Source organism: Malus sylvestris, chromosome 13, assembly GCF_916048215.2.
Source record: "Malus sylvestris chromosome 13, drMalSylv7.2, whole genome shotgun sequence".
Taxonomy (NCBI): domain Eukaryota; kingdom Viridiplantae; phylum Streptophyta; class Magnoliopsida; order Rosales; family Rosaceae; genus Malus; species Malus sylvestris.
Window position 1 is genome coordinate 4,370,786 of NC_062272.1, and position 20,043 is coordinate 4,390,828.

The 20,043-nt window shown below is 39.7% G+C and overlaps 4 protein-coding genes across 6 annotated transcripts; 2 read left to right on the forward strand and 2 right to left on the reverse strand.

The window, feature by feature from the left end:
• LOC126595058 (phosphate transporter PHO1 homolog 3-like) lies at positions 1-3,490 on the forward strand. Of its 2 annotated transcripts, XM_050261389.1 has the most exons (10): positions 1-357; positions 412-682; positions 820-1,150; positions 1,246-1,366; positions 1,456-1,585; positions 1,691-1,811; positions 1,903-2,161; positions 2,259-2,363; positions 2,460-2,933; positions 3,020-3,490. In XM_050261389.1, exons 1-10 carry the CDS (start codon positions 76-78, stop codon positions 3,254-3,256), a joined length of 2,331 nt encoding a protein of 776 aa, XP_050117346.1. In that variant the 5' UTR covers positions 1-75; the 3' UTR covers positions 3,257-3,490. The 2 variants fall into 2 exon arrangements, with proteins under 2 accessions (XP_050117346.1, XP_050117345.1); XM_050261388.1 differs by having other exon boundaries at positions 1-682.
• Positions 3,483-8,624, reverse strand: LOC126595059 (phosphate transporter PHO1 homolog 10-like). The gene is made up of 14 exons (XM_050261390.1): positions 7,852-8,624; positions 7,088-7,739; positions 6,552-6,900; positions 6,394-6,442; positions 6,216-6,287; positions 5,929-6,058; positions 5,610-5,730; positions 5,264-5,516; positions 4,996-5,100; positions 4,867-4,911; positions 4,625-4,774; positions 4,159-4,440; positions 3,929-4,065; positions 3,483-3,816 (listed from the first exon to the last, which is right to left on the reverse strand). The coding sequence occupies exons 2-14, from the start codon at positions 7,644-7,646 to the stop codon at positions 3,714-3,716; spliced, it is 2,355 nt and encodes a 784-aa protein (XP_050117347.1). The 5' UTR covers positions 7,647-7,739; positions 7,852-8,624; the 3' UTR covers positions 3,483-3,713.
• A 1,617-nt stretch (positions 8,625-10,241) lies between these two features.
• LOC126595060 (galactoside 2-alpha-L-fucosyltransferase-like) lies at positions 10,242-12,509 on the forward strand. 2 transcript variants are annotated; one of them, XM_050261391.1, is made up of 2 exons: positions 10,242-10,778; positions 10,990-12,509. In XM_050261391.1, exons 1-2 carry the CDS (start codon positions 10,493-10,495, stop codon positions 12,462-12,464), a joined length of 1,761 nt encoding a protein of 586 aa, XP_050117348.1. In that variant the 5' UTR covers positions 10,242-10,492; the 3' UTR covers positions 12,465-12,509. The 2 variants fall into 2 exon arrangements, with proteins under 2 accessions (XP_050117348.1, XP_050117349.1); XM_050261392.1 differs by having other exon boundaries at positions 10,993-12,509.
• A 626-nt stretch (positions 12,510-13,135) lies between these two features.
• LOC126595061 (uncharacterized) lies at positions 13,136-14,688 on the reverse strand. Its single transcript, XM_050261393.1, has 3 exons — positions 14,525-14,688; positions 14,036-14,439; positions 13,136-13,392 (listed from the first exon to the last, which is right to left on the reverse strand). The coding sequence occupies exons 2-3, from the start codon at positions 14,419-14,421 to the stop codon at positions 13,350-13,352; spliced, it is 429 nt and encodes a 142-aa protein (XP_050117350.1). The 5' UTR covers positions 14,422-14,439; positions 14,525-14,688; the 3' UTR covers positions 13,136-13,349.
• Positions 14,689-20,043: the final 5,355 nt, after the last annotated feature.

Here is a 20,043-nt window from a genome sequence, read left to right on the forward strand (position 1 = left end):
CATCAATCTGAATCCTATCTGTTTTAGACAGTAAAACCGAAAACCGAAAACTAAATTTAAACTTGATTTCCAGAAATGAAGTTCGGGAAGGAATTTTCTGCACAAATGGTGCCGGAATGGAAAGACGCATACATGGATTACGACTATCTAAAATCCCTCTTAAAAGAAATTCAAGTCTGCAAGCAAAGAAACAACCCCGACCCACAGGCCGCCGCCTCGCCCCGCAGCTACGGCCTAAAGCGCAGGCTCACGTTGTACAGAGCCTTCAGCGGTCTGACCAAAAGTAGGCACACCCAGCAGCCCGCCAGCCCGTCTTCCACCTCCGACATTGAGAGCCAGGCCATTCTTGTCAATTCCGTCAACGAAAACGGCTCTGAGAGCTACCAGACGATGTTTCTGATGGCGGCGGAGGAAGGCGGAGTTCAGGAGCTGGAGTACTTCAAGAGGCTTGACGACGAGTTCAATAAAGTGGACAAGTTTTATAGGTCGAAGGTTGACGAGGTGATGAAGGAAGCTGCGGTTCTTAACAAGCAAATGGACGCTTTGATTGCGTTTCGGATCAAAGTGGAGAACCCTCAGAGAACGTTTGATTGGTCAGGGGAGATGACTCGCCTTGCTTCCGATGTTGCCACGTCTACAGCTGCATTGGCTGCAGCCACCCCACGCAGTGCCAGAGCAAGCAGTAAGTATACTCATAAGCACTTCTGCTAGAAGTGCTTAAAAACATGTTAGAAATTTTATTGAAAATTGGAAGCAGTAATTGCTAATATTGTGTTTACGTCTAAAATTGCGTCGTTTAACATTGCGATTTGCGAGCAGGGCGGGTACTGGCTATGGATGCGATTGAAGAGAGCGGATTAAACAGTTCGGGTGACGAAGAAAAAGAAGACAAAAGGAGTGGAGACGTTGAGATGAAGGTGAAGAAGCCGGAGAGCTTGAGAGGCACTAGGCCTACGCCACTGGATATACTGGACCAGGTGACAATGAATCACATGGCTGAGACGCCGCGTTCCACCATCAAAGGCTTCCTCAACGTGGCTCCACATACGGAGCTCAAGTTCAGCAGGGCTAATCTCAGCAAAGTTGAACAACAGCTCAGGCGCGCTTTCATTGAATTTTACCAGAAACTTCGGCTTCTGAAGAGCTACGGGTAAAGATATAACGACTTTGGGGCACCTAATTTGGTTGGTTTTCCTTCTGTTTTCTTGACTGTGAAGCTAACTTTGTTATCCGCGAATGAAACAGATTTTTGAATACGTTGGCTTTCTCAAAGATCATGAAGAAATACGATAAGGTGGCTTCAAGAGATGCATCAAAATCTTACATGAACATGGTGGATAACTCGTACCTTGGCAGCTCCGACGAGGTGAGGATTCTTCATGCGTGACGCTAAAGAGAGGAAAGATTTTTCTGTTCATAGTTTTAATTTCTTCATGGAATTTGCCACTACTGCAGATTACCAAGCTTATGGAAAGGGTTGAAACTACGTTCATCAAGCATTTCTCGAACTCCAATCGCCGAAAAGGAATGGCGGTCTTGAGACCAAAACCGAGGGTAGAAAGACATCGGACAACATTCGCTCTGGGTAAGGTCTCTAGCTTAATAAGTATGGTAAAATTTCTTTCACTGAACAACGACAATTTCGGCATCAATTTCTTTCGTCTGAATCTGTTTACTCAAAAACCTTCAGGTTGCTTTGCTGGCTGCACAGCTGCCCTCATATTAGCCCTTGTATTGATCATTCGTGCTCGAAATATTATGGATAATCCGGAGAGAAGTAAATACATGGAAAACATGTTTCCTCTATACAGGTGACTAACCCTATGCTTTTCTATTCATTCTAAGTTTCCGAAAAAAAGGGATAATACTGAATTTTTCGTGACATGTTATTCTTCGTTGCAGCTTGTTCGGATTCATAGTTCTCCACATGCTTATGTATGCCGGAAATATATACTTTTGGCGGCGGTTCAGAGTCAATTACTCTTTCATATTCGGTTTCAAGCAAGGAACCGAGTTGGGATACAGAGAGGTCCTCCTTCTGAGTTCTGGTCTGGCAATGTTAGCACTAGCCTCTGTGCTCGCAAATCTTGACATGGAGATGGACCCGAAAACCAATGATTACAAAGCGCTAACCGAGCTTCTCCCACTCTTCTTGCTCCTGGTAAGATCATATTTTCAGTTGAACTATTTAATTTCGGCTGCATTGGCTCATCAAACATCTAGAGATTATATACTGAAACTAAATTCTTCTTATGCAGCTTGTGATTGTGATATTATTATGCCCCTTCAACATCATATATCGCTCGAGTCGCTACTTCTTCCTGGTTTGTGTGTTCCACTGCATCTGTGCTCCTCTCTATAAGGTAAAATTCCACTGCAGACACCTTGATTATTCGAGTTAAAAACTGTAAAATGTAACTCGGTTGGACGTTCTAATAGAAGTTTTAATTCCTTTACAGGTCACACTCCCGGATTTCTTCTTGGCAGATCAGTTAACTAGCCAGGTGCAAGCCTTTAGAAGTCTGCCATTCTACATTTGCTATTATGGCGGGGGAGACTACAAAGTCAGAAAAACAACTTGCAGATCAGATGACGTCTTCAAAATTTTTACTTTCATCGTGGCGTGCGTTCCATATTGGTCCCGCCTCCTTCAGTGCATCCGCCGTTTGGTTGAAGAGAAAGATCCAATGCAAGGTTACAATGGACTGAAATATTTCTTCACCATCGTAGCTGTCAGCATGAGAATAGCCTACACTCATAACAACGACGTGAACTGGAAAATTCTTGCTGGGATTTTCTCAGTTGTTGCAGCTATCTATGGAACATACTGGGATCTTGTCGTGGACTGGGGACTTCTGCAACGCCGCTCCAAGAATCGATGGTTGAGAGACAAACTCTTGGTCCCTTACAAAAGCGTATACTTCATAGCCATGGTGAGTGCTCTTGATTAGTGGTTCAGATTCACAGTATGACAGTATAAGTTTTACTAGCGATTTATACAATGATTAAAACATTGCAGGTGTTGAATGTGCTGCTGAGATTTGCCTGGCTGCAGACAGTTTTGAATTTCAGTGTCTCCTTCATGCATACACAGACAATGATCTCGGTTGTGGCGAGCTTGGAGATAATTCGTCGAGGGATATGGAGTTTTTTCCGGTTGGAGAACGAGCATCTCAACAATGTCGGAAAGTACAGAGCATTCAAGTCAGTGCCACTGCCCTTCAACTATGATGAAGACGAATGCAAAGATGAGTAGGCAAAGCAAATCGCAAACATCTCAAATTGTCTACAGGCTGCTGAAACTTTTCTTCTTTTTCCTCCCCCTTTTCCCTTCATTTATTGCTGAATGCAGAGTTGCATCTGTAGTTCTTTTTTTTTCCTTTGATTTTTTGGGAAATTTGTATATGGAATTCGTTACATTTTACGTAATGTAATCGCCTTGAAAAAATTATACTCCTATGACTGATTAACAGATCGAAAAATTGATGCACTCGTCAATACAACTTTCGCTATATGCAATTTCTTATAAACCAGAACCAGAGAATTTTTTTCAGGATCAACAACGAACAAGGCGATTCCATATGTACAATTACGAAATGAGCCTACATATGTTAATTGTGAATTCTCCACAATTAACCACAGATCGTACGTTTGTTCTTGGTTTGCTGCTTCATTATACTCGGGTGCATGAATGGAGCGAGACTGTGTCATGTTTAGTCATCCTTGTCAGCGTCCTCATCGTAGTAACTGAAAGGAAGAGGGACTGACTTGAAAGCGCGGTACTGGCCTACATTGTTCAAGTGCTCGTTCTCTAACCTGATTAAATTGTACATGTTAATCTCTCAAGCATAAGTTGCTTAAAGGATGCAACGACTGAAGACAAAAACAGTAAAAAGTCTCAATGTTGAATTTCAGGAGAAAAATATACCTGAAGAAGCTCCAAATGCCACGACGAATGACCTCTAGGAAGGCGATGACAGTTGTTATTGTCACTTTATTAACGGTACGCAATTTAAATTCCAACACCAACTGCATCCAAGCAAGTCTCAATACTACATTCAAGACCTGTAATGGATTTCCATAAACATATTGTGAATTAATAGTAGAAGTTGCAACATAGAACCCCATAACTCTCGAATTCAGTCACTTTAACCTTACCATGGCTGCAAAGTATACGATCTTGTGTGGAACTACAAGTCTATCTCTCAAATACTTGTTCTTTGATGTCTTTCGCAGAAGGCCCCAGTCCATTACAATGTCCCAATACGTATTCATTGTTGTTGCGACAGCTGAGCTAATCAAAGCTAACACCATCCAGGATGTCTTTCCCTTTTCCATTTCATAAACAGTTCGTATAATAACTGCAACGATTGTTGATAAGTACTTTAAACCATTGAAAATGTACTTCACATCCTTCTCATCACAGAATCGACGAATGCACTGCAAGACAAGATACACTACATTTAAGTGCATCTTTCCACACAGAAGACGTGATCTTCCAGAGATTATACGAAATTATAAGCTAGAATACAAGTGATACTATCCATCTCCATATTCATTTTCATTGTGAATAAGAGTGGCACACGCCTTTGAAAACACTAGAAAGTGAAAAATGTAATGAGACCTGTAGGAAGCGCATCCAAAATGGTACGACAGCAATAATGAAATATAACGTATTGTAGAGACCATGACTACGGCACTTGCTTTGCCTCCTTGAAGATTCTCCCAAACCGTAGTAGCAAACGTATAACACAAAACTCCTCAGGGCTTGCACCTGAGATCAGACAAAGGCAAAGAGCCTACTCAAAACAGAGTTGGGAGTATTTACTACTTAATACCAATAAAGTTATAAGGGGGCTTTTATACCTGGCTTGTAAGCTGATCTGCCAAGAAAAAATCTGGAAATGTCTCCTGAAAATTTGAAAACAATCAAGAAATCATGCTATTTAGCTATATCGTCTACTTAAATATCCAAATTGTTATCCCATGCATTACCGGGTAAAGAGGGGCGCATGTGCAGTGGAATAAGGATCGAATGAAGAAGAAACGACTTGAATGGTATATAATTTTGAAAGGGCAGAAGGTGATGGCAAGGACCAACTGCACAGAGAAAGGTAACACACATCATTTGCACAAACTGAGGAAGTTCTACAACAGAGGACCAGGCTATAGTTCATGGAAAAGGTCATGCAGCAGAAATCAATTGTGATAATCAAGTTCAAGGGACGCCACAATAGATACTCTAGCACTTCATAAATCTTACAGCAAGTAAGCCCAAGGGAACCAATTCTGTCACTGTCTTGTATTTTTCAGCACTCAAGTCCAAGTGTAAGTTTGCCAGGAAACCACCCAATGAAAGTACTGCAAGACCAGTGGCAAGGAGAAAAACTTCACGGTAGCCCAGCTCCGTTCCTTTCTTGAAACCAAATATAAAGGCATAGTTGACCCGATAACACCTCCAGAAATATATATCTGCAGCATACATGAGCATATGCAGAATGATGTATCCAAATAAACTGCAAGAAAACCCACTTGCATATTAGAGAAAAGACAGGACAAATGAATTAAGATAAATTTTTGTAATTGAATACCAGAGGGTTAGCGGTCACCTGTAAAGTGGGAAAATGTTTTCCACGTACTCTGCACCCTCCTCCTTATCCAGTAGTTTTCGAGCTTCAATGCTTAAAACAATAGCTACCAGTAGTGCAATTGAGCAGCCAGAAAAGAAACCTGAAAGTTAAAACGAACAACAACAACAACAACAACAAAGCCTGAAAGTTAAAACGAAATAAGAATTAAATTATTTTCTTTAACAGAGAACTAGGAATTAACAATTGGAGACTCCATGACATTGCTACATGTTGTAACGGTCATATTTCTAGAAAAAGGTGGAGCAAAAAGGTTAATTGGCACTGTTACTACTCTTACCGGAGAAGAATGTTACACTGTGCCCTTCTCTTTTAGCTTTTGGCCTCAGTGACTTCATACCTTCCCTGCGATTTGAGTTTGAAAATTTTTGTATGAAGGTAGTCTCCACTCTCTCCAACAGGTTAGTGACCTATAAAGAAATAAAAATGAATCGATAACTTACAAATATACACCTCTTCAACATGTTTACAGGAAGAAATGATTAGAACTTGAAGATCAACAAAGCAATAGAATTCTGAATGCTGAAATGATTAACAATAGAAAAACAAGAAATACATCTGACAAACCTCATCAGAACTGCCGACATTAGAGTTGTCTACTATTAGCATGTATGATCTGGCCGCTCTCCTTGATGCAATCTGTGTTATTAGAATGGATTTTTCGTCACAACACTTTGCTTAAATTCAAATTGAGAATATGGAACTCAAAATTTTGACACATTTTGGTTTGAAGTGCATGTCTTACCTTCTCATATTTTTTCATAATCTTCGAAAATGCTGAGAGGTTCATAAAACTGGTTCACCATTTGCAAAAGTGTAAGTACATAATACTGAGTGACAACCCAAAATGCAAGAGCATGCATCCAAAGTGGAAGGTATGCTGACGCAATTACTATTTATCACCTGTAGTGCTTTAGCAGTTGAAGCTGGTGGTAAAATTGAATGAACGCAGCTCTTAAACGTTCTTCCACTCTCTTCAGCTCCTCTTTATCAAAGCTCAACTCTTCTTCCCTAGAGTCCTTGAAAACACCTTTTATGGTGGATATTGGAGATTCAAGCGTATTGGTAATCCTCACATGCTCAAGAACCTCCATAGGATCTTCTTTTTGGGTATAGGTTTTCAATAACTCTCTTCCATCGCTACTAGAATTCTTGACATGGTTCGGATTGACTTCTGAACCACCAGTGCTTGGTTCTCGTCGATGCTCCTCATTTACTTGCAATCCAGATGTCAAACCAGTAGGCTCATTTCCTACACATTTGGCAGGAAACTTGAATTTGTAAGAATTAATTAAAGTCAACCAAAGCTTCATAATTAACCACTCTCAATTAAGTGTATCATCTATTAATATGCTTGCACTGCATGTATTATATATATATATATATATATATATATCCACATATAACACAAAACAAATTGATCATATATCTCCACTTACCTAAGTTGTCATCTGCACTTGACTTATTACTTGTCAGGTGTACTGCCGAATTGTTATGTCTCTTTGAACGAGAGCCGTATTGATCAAGCTTCTTGACTTTTAATCTCAGTGCAACCAAAGCCTCCATTTGCTTATCCAGATTATTTGCTTCTTTCTTCACCTCCTCCACTTTATCATTATAAAAGGTATTGACTTTGTTGAGCTCTTGATCGAGTTTTCGGAAAAATGTCGCCTCAATATCTCCTCCTTCTTCGGATTGCCTCAGAAACTTGGTCTTGTAAACCTCTCTGCAACCGTCTCCGTGCAATGTGTTGACATCGATTACTTGGTCCTCGATATCTCCGTTGCTCCGGAGACTGCCAGATTGTAGCTCAATCCCACTGATGGTTCTGTCAGGGGGAGAACGTCTCCGCTCAAAGTCTTTGGAGGGTGTTACGGAGTGCTTGTTTCGCTTGTATTCTCTGAGCTCCCTTAGTATCCTCTTGAGACCATTGTAATCCATGTAGGCTTCTGCCCACTCAGGCACCATTTGTTTCTTGAAATCTTTCCCGAATTTCATCTTGATGTTGGGTTGTAAGTAATTGCTTATGGTTACATAAAACTGTTGAAAGTTCTGAACTTTCAGCTACCCCAAGTTCTGAACTCCAATTCCCTGCAAATAATAGCTGGTTTCTTAGAGAAAAACAATATCCAAAACCAAAACCAAAACCAACAAAAGTTATGAGAAGCTTGAGCAATCAACTATGAATTAATCTGTAGATTACCCTGTTTTACTAAACCAAATGGAAATTAACGAAGAACAAAAGATGGGTTTTTTTTTTTCTTTCTCAGAGACCCATCTCCTCGAAACTGCCAGTTGAGCTCCTCTTTCTTCGTCTTGAAGTAGTAAGAAACAAAAGAGTCGCCCAATCCAAATAGCTATGCCGCTTCGATATATGTGCATACAACAAAAGTCACCGACTAAAATACACAAACACGTAGTGGGCATTACATGCAGTCCCGTGACATTACCTTACGTGCTTCAATTTTCCAAAATCCAACCTCACACAGCGAATGGAAGTCGTGTTTATTAGCTGGGTCTGGATTTTGCTGGGTTGGAGTGCAACGCAAGCAAATGACACTTCAGAATGCGGATAAAAATACACCACTTTTGACACGCGTCGCCATTGGAGCCTGAAACTACTGCTGAGAATCGAGGCCACCGCGATTGATGGTGGTGACGTTCCCTCCGCCGACTCTTGAGCAGCTTCATTTTCAACCGCCATTTGCTTCGACTGTAATTTAACAGAGGCACTGGCGGCTGATGGGCCTCTGAGAGGCCGCCTCTCTATGATATTATGGAAGATGGGTTGGACTAGCCTGGCCCAGATTGTTCTGTGTAGTTGTTTTCAGCTTCATATCAGCCCAAGGTTGCGGATCGTAACACCAAACATTAAGTACTCAGATAGATACCTAGGCCATCTTCGATCGAAGGAGTTATATATATAGTCCCGTCCAGATAGACCTAGGCCGTCTTTCACAGAGTCTGTAATTTTGTTCTTTTGGTGTTTTGAAATCATCAAGTGTTTTGATTAACTTACCATGTAAAGTTGGAATATATACTTTTTTCTAATGCCAAAATCACTGTGTCTATCATTATTCGACATAAATAAAAAATACAAATGTTATGTTTGTCGATTAAATTGTTTATAACTTAAATTGTGGTTAGCGAAACTGAGTAACACGTATTCATTAAATTAAAATTTTATAAGTCGCACGTGATTAAGAAAGATTTTTCGCAAGTGCATCGTAGAGACCAGGCCATAAAGGTCATATTCTAGAAGCCTTGTTCTAAAATGCACTAAACAAGTGAATTTCCTTCCAAATGCATTGCATTTTGTCATTTTCAACTCTCAAGTCTAATTTTATAGTGAATTCTTAATAAATTCAGACTAAACTATATCAACAAAACTCTGATTGTTAAACAAAAATGTATGAAAACCTTCTAATCAAAACTGAACATAAATAAAAATAAAAGGTAATTTAATAATTTATTGAACACAAATTTAACTATTTTTTATATGAACCTTACAACCAACAAGTGATGATAACAGGTTTCGTTTGGAAATTCAATCTCTCGCCACATTACTTTCTTCCCTTTCATTCTATCTCTCTATTTTCTTCTTCCATTGTCAACGTTACAGATCGGGGTCGGGTTTGGGTGGGATGGGTCTCATAGGACGGGTCGTGTGGGAACAAGATCATGAGTGGTTTGAAGGAGGGGGTGGTGGATCGAATTGTGGAGGTTAGGTCGTAGAGAGTGGGCTAGGTAGGTGGTGGAGGGGTGTGCGTGTGTGATATTGGATGAGGCCACCGCTTAGACGGGTTTCACTGGGCACCGTTTGACATAGGTGACGGGGGTGGAGTGGTGATATATTGTGGTTTTTTTTTTTTTTTTTTTTTAAGCAGTTAGGGATTTTATAAATTAAAAAATAAATGAATGCACTCATAATCCAATGAATTGAGTGGCAAAAATTAAAAATTGGCACACACATCAAGCTTAAAAACACGAGTATGGCAGTAGATGTAATAGAAATAGGCTAGAAGGCTTTCCCCAGAGAGGCCACAAAGGATTTTCACACTCGTATCGCGTGTGCCAGTTAGCTAGTCTAAAATAACCATAATGCTAAGAATAATGATACGAAAATTAAAATTTTAAACTAAATGATGTGTCACCAGTGTAAAATAAGCGTGTTAATCAACAATTAAATAACAATACAATTAAAACAACCACATTATTTGGTTTACAAAGTTTTATTTTAAACTGTTATTGTCCCGAACCCATTGTTAATAATTTCGATTTGGGGACTCACATAATTAATTCCATTATTGGTTGGGCTTTTGTTTATGTTAAATATATTTGGCATAAATTTAAAAGAAAACTAATGAAAAGGGCTTGAAAACTTTGAGTTTTAATGATAAGGAAAAAATAAAGGGTAAAGTGAATAGTACTAGGATTGACTTTTTAGTGTAAAAATGTGGTTTTTCGTTAAAGTAAACAGTACCGGAAGCTTTTCGTTAAAGTTCCCTAAATTTAATTTTGAAAGTTCAACTGTATTAAAATAATAATAATAAATTTCAACCAAAGCAAGCTGCATGCGCAATCCGCCTGCCACGTTTGGCCTGTTGAAGACGAAACGAAACCAGGCGAAACCCCTCCTCATTTCTACGGCCTTAACCACCACGCCGAAACAATACGGAGACTCTTCCCACTTCCCAGAATCCCAGTCCACCTCCCTCCCTCCCCTCTCTCTCTCTCTCTCTCTCTCTCTCTCTCTCTCTCTGCAACTGCACTCGTTTAATGAAATACGAACCGAGAGATAACCATGGCATGCTCGAATCCAATCGAGATATCATAATTTATGAATGGATTTGAGAGAATCCAAAAGCAGGAGGCGACTTTCACCGCAACCGAACCCCGCGGGCCGTAATAAACCCGTCTCAGCCGATCGGGTCGCCCCGTCGACGTCCCGGCTGATGACTCCGATGAATCTGACCAAGATACTAGCTGTTCTATTGGTCTCTCTCCCGGTTCTCGTCACCCTCTCTCTCGTTCTTCAAAACTCGCCTTCCAATCAAATCAAAGGCTTCGCCGACGCCAGAATTATCGAAAGACTCGTTCAAAATGACACGTCATCTTCGTCCAGCTCAGGTAATATATGAGTAAGATTCAGTATTGTTCAAACAGCCTTACTTATTGTTTGGTTACCGAGAAAAATGCAGGGAAAGTTCAACAATGAATTTCATACGTTGAATTCGTAATTTTAGATTTTCTGCATGCAAGATTGGTAATCTGGTTCTGGTGTGGAATTGGGTGACGATCAAAGTTCGATCTTTCTAATTATTTTGCTCTGATTTTACAGTAGATGGTTTCTCAGATCATACTCACATGCCCAAAGACGAGCTACATGATGGACTAATTGCTCCTGGATTTGATGAAGGTTCTTGCTTGAGCAGATATCAATCCAATTTCTACAGAAAAATTTCACCCCACAAACCATCTTCTCATCTTCTCTCCAGACTCAGAGGTTATGAAGATCTCCACAAGAGATGTGGGCCCCACACCAAACCCTACAACAAAACCCTAGAGCAACTCAACTCCAGTGACCCTATCACTGCCATTGATAGTTCAGAAGAGTGCAAGTATGTGGTTTGGATATCTTACAGTGGCTTGGGGAACAAGATACTCACCATATCCTCTGCTTTCCTCTATGCCTTGCTCACGAACAGAGTCCTTCTCGTGGACCCTGGAAAGGACATGGCCGACCTCTTCTGCGAGCCCTTCCCTGAAAACTCATGGCTGTTGCCTAACGACTTCCCTGTTAAAGACCGCTTTGACGCGTTGGATCAGAAATCTCCTTATTGCTACGGAAACATTCTGAAATCAAAGAATAATAAGATCGCAAACGCTTCGGCATCATTTTTGTATCTTCATCTGGCTCATGATTATGATGATCAAGATAGGCTCTTTTTCTGCGATGAAGAACAAAGTCTGATCGAGAAAGTTCCTTGGCTGATTATGAGAACAGATAACTACTTTGTTCCATCGCTTTTCTTGATGCCGTCTTTCGAGCAAGAACTCGAAAAGCTTTTCCCGGAAAAGGAAACTGTTTTCCACCACTTGGGTAGGTATCTTTTCCAACCTTCAAATCATGTATGGGGGTTGATCACAAGATACTACCAAGCTCACTTAGCAAAGGTAGATGAGAGGATTGGGATTCAAGTTCGAACTTTCGAGGCAGGGCCTAGCCCGCTTCGGCATGTGATGAACCAAATCTATGCATGCGCTTTCAAGGAGAAACTGCTTCCTCAAGTGGATAGGAAGAAACCAATCGTCACAGCTGCATCAGGAATACCGAAACTTAAGTCGGTTTTAATTACTTCTTTGACCTCAGGGTACTCTGAGGATTTGAGGAATATGTACTGGGAACATCCGACTGTGAATGGGGACACAATCGGGGTTTTCCAGCCGAGTCACGAAGGGCATCAGCAGACGGATAAGAATCTGCACGACCGGAAAGCTTGGGCTGAAATGTACCTGCTTAGTTTGTGTGATGTGTTGGTCACAAGTGCATGGTCGACTTTCGGGTACGTGGCTCAAGGTCTGGGAGGTCTTAAACCGTGGATTCTGTACAAGCCGGAGAATCAGACGACACCTGATCCACCTTGCGGTCAGGTCATGTCGATGGAGCCATGCTTCCATGCTCCACCGTTTTATGACTGCAAGGCGAAGAAAGGAGTAGATACGGGTGCACTTGTGCCTCATGTGAGACACTGTGAGGATATGAGTTGGGGACTCAAGCTAGTGGATAGTCATGAATCTCATGGCCAGTTGTAGCTGTTTTTTCTTAAATGTAATGCGAGATAGTAATTCTTTTGGGCACCATTGTTGATATAGTCAATTTTTTCCTTCTTATGTCCCTTTCTCTTTTGAAAAAAATTACAAAGAAGATCCTTCGCGAATCTTTTAGTGAATGCATGTATCAAACTATATTCTAGATAGTACAATCTATCGAATGCTTCATTTGAAAAAACTTTTAAAATGACTGAAAGCGTTTTTTATGAAAGTGCTTTTGCAACCAATTCTTAGTGAAAAGCAAGTAGATTCTACTTTAAGTGTTTCTTGCAGGACACACTCTTTTTGGTAATCATGCAGGTTTGGAAACCAAAAACGATTTCAATCGTTTTAAAAGTACTTCCAAACGAGCCCAAAAATTACTAAACCAATCACACGCATGATCATACTAACGTCCTAAATTGGTAAATTCATAGGTCCTATTTAGACATGGTTTCAATATGGTCCCTGACGTTCGTAAACTCCGCACATTGAAAATCGATCAATGTCATTGCATTCCAAGTTAAAAGGCTGCTCAATGTTTTTTGCTTGCGCCATTGCAACTACAGTTTAACTCAGACAGCATTCAGCATGGAAAATTCTAGTGCAACAAAGTTCTGTTACTTGCCATTTTACCCAAAAGAAAGTTACCATAAACATGCTTCTGAATCATATAACTAAACTGGACTTCTTCATTTGCCTTGATGGAAAAATATAAAAATATTATTAAAAAAGATGTTGACAGAGAGAGAGAGAGAGAGAGAGAGAGAGAGATATAGCATTCATCAGTCATTAAGCATAATGCCTACAATATCAAAGCAGTATCTAACTAGAAAACTCATACATATGGCCAAAGTTGCAGACTTGCTCATCAGAAAATCAAAGGTCTTAATTCTTTCTGCCTTCGCACAAGATAATGTGGTAACCATGCCTGCACAAGTATCCAAACAACAACAAAATATGAACCAAACTGTGTCTCTAAATTCTGCACAAGTATAATATCACACTTCAAACTTAATGGCATCTTATAGCATCTAATCCAAAACCAAAATGAAAGGATTGGGCAGGAATCATACTGATAATTGAATGCTAAATCGACAATAGAACGTGTTTCGTTGCAGGTTTAGTGCCGATTGGTGAAAAAGTTTTATTTTAGTTTCAAGAATTGCTCAAGTTCTATGAGAAATGCCAAGGAGACTCTCAGAGTGGGACTCTCCATAGACTCTCTTTCACCTCACGGTTTAAAGTTAATTCATGTGTCAACATTATAAAACATTGTGCCAAACACCTGAGCTGAGATAGAGTTCGTAGAGAGTCTCCTTAGCATTTCTCAAGTTCTATTGATAAATATGAAATGAGTGATAAGAATTGCAGCCAAGCACTGCACAATCAACAAGCAATCTGATGTGACCTAAAACATGAGTTTATTGACTATAATCCAATCCAAAATCAAACAACACACGTATATCTATTCCTAATCAGCTGCGTAAACAGGTGACAGGACTAATCTAACCAATCAGCCAAAAGGAGTAGCAGATAAAAAACTGAAAGATTGAAACTTTGGAAACACATACGTCGATTTGAAAGGCGCACTGGTTGCCCCAATTGGAGTAGCGAAAGCAACATCCTGAAAAGGTCCTGCCATCTTCCCGCGAGGGAACCACCCAAGATCCCCGCCTTTCTTCCCCGACGGGCACTCGGAGTACTCCGCCGCCAGTTTCGCGAACTCCGGCTGAGGGACTTTGTCGCCGTTTTCGAGCCATCCGTCCTGCAGCTTCTTGTAGGCTTCGTTGATTTTGCCCTGCTTTTCACAAAGTATGTGCCTTGCTTTCACATAAGTGCAGGTGCCTAGCCCATCGGCGGCCTTCCCGGATTTTCCTTTTCCTTTTCCTCCACCGTCGTCGCTGCCGCCCGCCGCCTTTCCCTTCCCCTTTCCTCCTGCCTTCGCATCCTTCCCCATCTCTTTGACTAATTTATCCTATAAAATTACCGTTTAACCAAAATTAACACACAAATTAACAAAACCCACAAACATATTTCACAAATGAAATCTTAATTCTAACCGATTGGAGGTCGGAGTGATCTTCTGGGTTTTGGGTTTCAGTTCAACTGTGACTGAGGATATGCTCTCCCTTGGTGCCAAGACGACGGCCTGGACTTTGCAGATTTCGCAGACTAAAGAGAGAAAGTAGTTGGTTAGGATTTGCCCTCCAATTTGTGACATATTACTATTTGCCCCTATTAGTTTGGACCTTGTGTAAAAAAGAATGGGCCCATATTTTGTTTGGTTTATTCTAGCTGAGCCTCAGAGTATTTATCAAAAATTGGACTCCAAAAACATGTCAACAATTAAACAGACGGTTGAGATTTAACTAAATTTCAATTAAACCTCATTTGTTCATTCATAAAAAAATAAAAAAAAATAAAAAAAAAAAAGCGTGAGAGAGAATTTTCATTTTTTGGAATGGGCATTTACCTGTTGTATATTGTGGAAAAGTTGGTGATGTAATTGATCAGATTGGCTTAAGTTATAAGAGAGCAATGCATGTTTTAGTAGGAGAAAAAACATTTCATCATTCCGTCGGATCAGTTGATTGGAATACTCATTCAATATCGATAAGCATATTGAGAGGTTACTGCCTATCAATATGTCAGTTCATTTTTGTATCATAAATTTCGATATCTTTCAATAAGAATTTATGTAACATACTACGATGTGATATTATTTCATTAGTTGGAAGAGTAATTTTTTTTTTCTTTCTTTAGATCGAAGCTGGAAGAACACTTTTTTCGTTGTTTCAAATCGATCTTGTAATCATGTAAACAGAAAGTGATCCTTGAGATATGCTTGTGGAAAAGAGGAGTAAAAAAGATTTGCTCCATGATATACCTTCCTTTTGACCATGGTCGGAAGAACATCTTGCTTTTTTCACTTTTCTATATAAATATTTTTAATTTATATTTGATTTGTGCACATATATAAGTTTCGTTATGTATGGTGACGCACTGTTAGATTTGATATCAAATGTTGACAATGACGGAGCCATGATTTTAACCTAAGAGGGGCCTAAAAGTCTCAATCCGAAATGCTCTTCTGATTTTACAAAATTATTTTGTCATGTGGTGAGCAACGTACTACCGTCGCTTAAGTTTGGTATGGTGTCGTCCTCATCATACTCTTCCTTAAACCTAAACCCCAAGCCTTTTTTTTTTCCTCTCTCCCTCCACAGGTCCCTATACCAGAGTCTTCCTCAAAGCTCAAAAACAGCAGATTGCTTGAACTATGTAGGAGCCACCAACCTTAAATCAAACCCAATGAAATAAATTAAAGTAAAAATGTTGGATTAGGACCCTGAGCTTACAGAAAAACCTTGAAAATGATAAGAATAACAGTAAACTTTTATGCGTAAAAATATATCAAGATGGGCATGAGACCATCATAATCCCTTCATGGCTTTGCCTCTGGATGTTGAGATTAAAACACTAACAATACGTCATTTTATTGATAACCGTAGATATTAAATCTAATGATGAGTTGCAACTTAATACTACGGTATGTAATATTATTCTTCACTTGTAAGTGAGAGGCTTTACATTCGATTCTCACCAAAGACGAAGTTGAATTACATTATGGCGCACCCATTGTAATGTTTAGCCCACTCTCACATCCACTTAGGCCTCGTTTGGTAGCTCGGACTGTACTGACTATTTCTGTCAGATAGGATAAATAGCCACCGGATAGTACTGACTAAATTAGTCAGGCGTTTGGTGCAGTATCAGACAAATGACCGTATTATTTATAGTGTGTTTGATTTTATACCGGATAGGAAGAATCAAACTTTAAAAAAAAAAAAAAAAAAAAAAAAAACCATCACTTTTGTTCCCAGATCTCTCCGTTGCACCCCTCAAACTCACTCCCTCTCTCTCCCTTCTTCTTCTTCCCCGACTGCAGAAGAATCCCAAATAATTGTTCCCCAAATCTCTCAGTCGCACCCCCCAAACTCCCTCCCTCTCTCTCCCTTCTTCTTCCTCGACTGCAGAAGAATCCCAAATAAATTCAAACAGCCAGTTGCAGAAGAATCCCAAATTGAAATCATCTCTTCACCACACCATGTTTCTTTGCAAGACCTAGTTACAGAGGAGGACGACGAGTAGGCGATGAGGAAGGCCACAATGAGAAGACGACGAGGAAGGCGACGAAGACTAGGAGAGCAGAGATGGCGAAAGAAAGCGACGGGGATGACGACGATGGTGAGAGAAGGTGACAGGGAGGACGATGACGTCGAAAGAAGGCGAGAGAGAGATGGCCGACTAATAATCCAATCCTTTTGGTTGGTTTTATTAATCCGGCGTATATCGTGTTAAATAAATAGACCGGTTAAATTAATCTGGCGCTTATTTAGTACGAGTGAACGCCAAACACCCGCGTTCGTATAACTAGTCCTATCTGATCCTTTATCCTATCTGCCAAACAGGGCCTTAGTATAGTTACTATCGTTTGTTCAAAAAACAAAAAAAAAATTCTAACAATGATTTACCATACATTTCATCTTTCTTGATCACCAAACAAGAGATAATGGTCAAAGTAGCATCCACTGTAACTGTTCATTTCACTGTTTCTGTGAGAAAAATAGATGAAAGATGAAGATGATTCTTCACATTAGACCAATGTATTAAAAGCATGAGGTGTGGGCGAGGTGTCCGAGGGATAGCCCTGCCTAGGCGTGAGGCGAAGCCTTACGGGACCTAAATTTTTTAATATATACACTGAGCGTACACATATATTATATTAAAAAAGGTAAATTACATAGTAAACCCTCAGGTTTGAGGTAGATTACAACCCTATACAACAACTTTAAAACATTTCACTTTCATATCTCACGTACTATTTTATTTCAAAATAATACCTCTGTTAGATTTTCCATCCATTGGTCTGTTAAATGCTGACGTGGCATTAGTGGACCCTATTACACGTTAGCCCACTTCCTCCAAAACTTGCATATGTGGATATCCATCTGCCACGTCATGCCAACTTAGCAAAAAGTGCCCACGTGGACAAATTTTCAAATTTCAAAAATTTCCCGACAATTTTTTTTTTTAATTCCTATTTCTCTATGGGTTTTGGCAGCTAAGTTATGAACAATTGCATCAGATGCAATCCAAAATGCAGAAATGCATATTCCCACATAATTGAACCTAGTAATCAATGAATAGGCAAAATCCAATATCCAAATAGGCAACTAAAGTAGCAATATATTTCACTTTCTTGGTAACCAAATAACAAGCATGTTCCATATATTGGCAACCAAAGCTAACATCGTTCAACTGGAAATAACCATAAAAAAAACCCTAACAAGCTAGCATGTTCCCAAAAGGATATCCAGCCAATAGCAAAATAACAGTTCCTAATAACCTACAAATCTAATTGGGAGCAAAATAACAGTTCCTAGCGAAGCAAACAAAATAGTTCCTAGCTGCTGCCAACATTCACAAAAAATTCTAGCCACTAGCAAAAAATTCCAATATAAAAAAACCTAGTTTGTTCTTGTATGGTAATACTTTTCACTTTCTTGGTTGCCTTGTCTTTCTCTTCTACACTCTTCCATCTGTTTGAACCTTTGAATTACCTCCACCAGCTGTGCTTGATGCCTACATCCAATGTTCAATACAACAATATCCAAATCACCAACAATATAGACCATAAGTTATCACAAAAGAATATCCACATCCAATGCATACAAAAGAATCCCTAAGTTATCACAATATAGGCCACAAATTCATTTACAAACCCTAACTAAATAAAACAAGTGAAACAATGCTTACCTTGGGTTTCCTTCCCCTTTTCCTTGGTACACCACCTGGATTACTAGATGCTTCATGTGCAGAACTTGATGCCTAAAACAAATTAAAGGATTTCAGGATTAATAAAGTCTTAAATCAACTTAGAAATCATAAAACTTTGTACAAGGTTATATGTCACCTCTTGTTTTGTAGGAAGATGTCTGTGATGAGTCCTGGTATTGTGGCCTTCTTTTTTACATATTCCACATTTAACGGTCCCTTGGCCTTTCCTTGAGCGCTGTTGTGGCTGTAGAATATCTCCACTGGTGTTAGTAGCCTCATTTTTGTGTAGGATTAGCTTTTTTCTCATTTTCTTCAGCCTCTTTGTTTCTCTTCTTCTTGGGTCTTCCAGGTTGTCTAGTATATAGAAGAGGCTGAATAGGTGGATTTTTAGTGACCTCCCACATCGACATCCAATTCAGTGGCTGGATCAAGTGTCCATATATTTCCAAGTACATGACCTTGGAATAACAACCATCCAAATAGTCTTCTGGCTTATCCTGCTTGTAATTAATGGCAACAATGGCATGGTTGCATGGAATACCAGTGAGATTAAATCCCCAACATGAACATGTACGTTCAGTCAAGTCAACAATAAATTGGTCACCTTCTCCAATATCCACTTGGAATTTAGTCCCACCAGACCATTGAGCAATGCATCGACCACTCTCTATTTTTGCAACCTCCAACTTCTTCTTAAATCTTGGGGCACAAATCTCCAGGTTGTCTTAGCATAATGTCTATTCTCATTTGAATCATTCTCATCAACATGGTATGAATGATCTGAAACATGGTTACAATTGGTTTCGACCTTACCTTCACTATCACGGTATTGAAACTTTCACAAAAGTTGTTCAACAACATTTCACACTTGGTATGTGTTTGAAAATGGGAACTATTCCAGTGAATGACAGGTCTCTTCATAAGCCAATCATATGCATCTTCGTTCAACAATCTAAGCTCCTCCATGGCTCTTCTAAAGTGTGAAATTGTAGTGGTCTTGGCAACAGCCCATAAAGCATCCTTTAATGCCTTACCCTTAAACTGTTCTCTATAATTTGTTTACAAATGCCGCATACAAAACTTGTGGTGACAATCGGGAAGAACTGCCAAGAATGTAGGAATTAAACCATTCTGTTTCTCACTAATGAATGTCCAACGATGCTAATTTATAATCCCAAGATCTTCGGCTACAATCTCCAAGAACCAAATCCATGAACTTTTGTTCTCCATCTCGACAACTGCATAAGCTATCACCCAAGTTTCATCATTGGGACCTATCCCCACAGTAATAAACAATTGACCTACATGCTGAGACTTCAAATGATAACCATCTAAACCAATCAAGGGTTTGCAGCCATGCTTGAAACCTTCCTTGCATGTACCCAAACACACATACATCATTTGAAACCTTCATTCATCCAACTTTATCTTCACAGTGCTCCCCCGGTTTGCCTTTTTAATTTCCTCGCCAAAATCCCACAATCTCGTGTATTGCTCAGCATGTTTACCCTCTATAATCTTCATAGCAGTAGTCATAGCCCTATAAGCTTTCATCTTAGAGCAATTGTGTTTCCATTTAGCTTCAATGATGTCTATAAAAGACTCAACATGCTATGTTGGATTAAGTTGGATCCTTTCCAAGTACTGCTCAGTAAGCCAAGACTATTTCATATTCCTATTCATCCATAATCTACCACATGTGTGGTGATCCAAAATCTTCTTTATCTGCATGCTGTTT

Excerpts from the sequence above, each read along its gene's own strand:
- LOC126595058 (XM_050261388.1), top strand. The coding sequence starts at position 76 with ATGAAGTTCGGGAAGGAATTTTCTGCACAAATGGTGCCGGAATGGAAA. Across the intron at positions 1,151-1,245 it reads CGGCTTCTGAAGAGCTACGG|ATTTTTGAATACGTTGGCTT; the intron begins GTAAAGATATAA and ends CGAATGAAACAG. Across the intron at positions 1,586-1,690 it reads TCGGACAACATTCGCTCTGG|GTTGCTTTGCTGGCTGCACA; the intron begins GTAAGGTCTCTA and ends AAAAACCTTCAG.
- LOC126595061 (XM_050261393.1), bottom strand. The coding sequence starts at position 14,421 with ATGGGGAAGGATGCGAAGGCAGGAGGAAAGGGGAAGGGAAAGGCGGCG. Across the intron at positions 13,393-14,035 it reads AGTGCGCCTTTCAAATCGAC|GCATGGTTACCACATTATCT; the intron begins GTATGTGTTTCC and ends ATACTTGTGCAG.
- LOC126595059 (XM_050261390.1), bottom strand. The coding sequence starts at position 7,646 with ATGAAATTCGGGAAAGATTTCAAGAAACAAATGGTGCCTGAGTGGGCA. Across the intron at positions 4,441-4,624 it reads TTTGGATGCGCTTCCTACAG|TGCATTCGTCGATTCTGTGA; the intron begins GTCTCATTACAT and ends CTTGTCTTGCAG. Across the intron at positions 4,066-4,158 it reads TCGTATACTTTGCAGCCATG|GTCTTGAATGTAGTATTGAG; the intron begins GTAAGGTTAAAG and ends AATCCATTACAG.
- LOC126595060 (XM_050261391.1), top strand. The coding sequence starts at position 10,493 with ATGGATTTGAGAGAATCCAAAAGCAGGAGGCGACTTTCACCGCAACCG. Across the intron at positions 10,779-10,989 it reads GTCATCTTCGTCCAGCTCAG|TAGATGGTTTCTCAGATCAT; the intron begins GTAATATATGAG and ends CTGATTTTACAG.